The sequence below is a fragment of the Aplysia californica genome, unplaced genomic scaffold (genome assembly GCF_000002075.1).
Source record: "Aplysia californica isolate F4 #8 unplaced genomic scaffold, AplCal3.0 scaffold00215, whole genome shotgun sequence".
In the NCBI taxonomy this organism is placed as follows: domain Eukaryota; kingdom Metazoa; phylum Mollusca; class Gastropoda; order Aplysiida; family Aplysiidae; genus Aplysia; species Aplysia californica.
Window position 1 is genome coordinate 1129817 of NW_004797485.1, and position 1359 is coordinate 1131175.

The window sequence follows — 1359 nt, forward strand, 5'->3', positions numbered from 1 at the left end:
CAGTAGCGGCTCAGGAGAAGTAGCGCCACACGCAGTACATGAGCACACAGCTGGCCAGCATGAGCGCCACCATGATGACCTTGTCCTGGCCTGTGCGCTTCTCGATGAGCCGCATAACCGTGTTGGTCAGCCCCAGCGTGTTGCCGATGTCCAGGATGCGCCGCTGGGCGCCCTTCAGCGTGACGCGCTGGTCGCGTAGGCCCGAGATGATGCTGCCGCCGTGGCTGAGTAGGTCGTCCAGCTGTCGGTGCGAGTCGTTGAGGCGCGAGTGGTGCTGCAGCGCCGGGTCGATCATCACCGAGTGCTCCTGCTCGTTGGTGGTGAATGTGCGCGACAGGAGGGCCTCCCGTTCGCTCTCCTCCTGCTCTCGCATGTACCTGTGGGGGAAAAAACAACGTACGTATAATTAATTTATACGTAAAAACTCTCCTCCTGCTCTTGCACGTACCTGCGGGAAACCAGAGTACGCTTACAGGTGAAAAGGAACTCTCTTTGCTTTTAAACATAACTGCGGAAACCAACGTACATATACGTTAAAAACTCTCCCTGGTAACACACAGAGACTGTTTAACTTGACAAATTTATCATCTAATAATAGTATATTAGGAGCACGAGGCAGGGGTAGGCCACGGGAAACATGGAGGAGATGCGTGGAAAGGGACATGAGAGAAATGAAGCTCACTTGGAACGAGCTTGGAAGGATGGCTCAGGACAGAGATAAATGGAAGGAGCTTGTATTTGGCCTTTACCCTGCCAGGGGTGAAAGGCATTGATGATGATGATGATGATGAATAGTATAACTTGCCATGCATGTTTCTTTTGCGACTGCCAGGGCAATTTTGTTTCGGTTTTACCTAAAGATAAGATATATAGTACCACCAAACAAAATCAAAACAAAATGCTACCTCTGCATTTTGGCCCAACTCTGAGATATGCCATTGTTTACCAGCGCAGTGACGATATAACAGTCTTTTATCGGGTAGTTGACATCCTCCCTTCGTCGCCCGTGTCGTCACTTTTCACAGTATGGCCCAAAAGAGGTTTGGTATAAGTCAAGAGAACGCCCCTCAGTGACAATTCGTCTTCTGCGCATGCAGTCGGGCTGTTCATTGGTCCCTCCCCTCTGCAACTATCTAGGAACATGGGCAGCCCCTACATTATGACTCTCACTCTCGTGCACAGATTCGCTGCTTTTGGGGATCAAACTGCTGTATTTCTTTTTTTGTTTTTTTCTGCAAATCACACTTATGGCCACTAACACACTCACAAATCAATCATTTTATTTTCCAGAAAAAGTCAAACCTAATTGCAAAATATTAGACTATGGGGAAAAACAGGGCAAGGACCCTCTGAATCCCC

At 48.9% G+C, this 1359-nt stretch overlaps 1 protein-coding gene across 1 annotated transcript; it reads right to left on the reverse strand.

The window, feature by feature from the left end:
• LOC101850176 (Golgi SNAP receptor complex member 2-like) lies at positions 1–378 on the reverse strand (the record flags this gene model as incomplete). Its single annotated transcript, XM_035970055.1, is given in 1 exon segment — positions 1–378. A coding segment is annotated over 1 exon segment (368 nt), but the record flags the coding sequence as incomplete, so codon positions are not given.
• Between the last annotated feature and the right edge of the window lie 981 nt (positions 379–1359).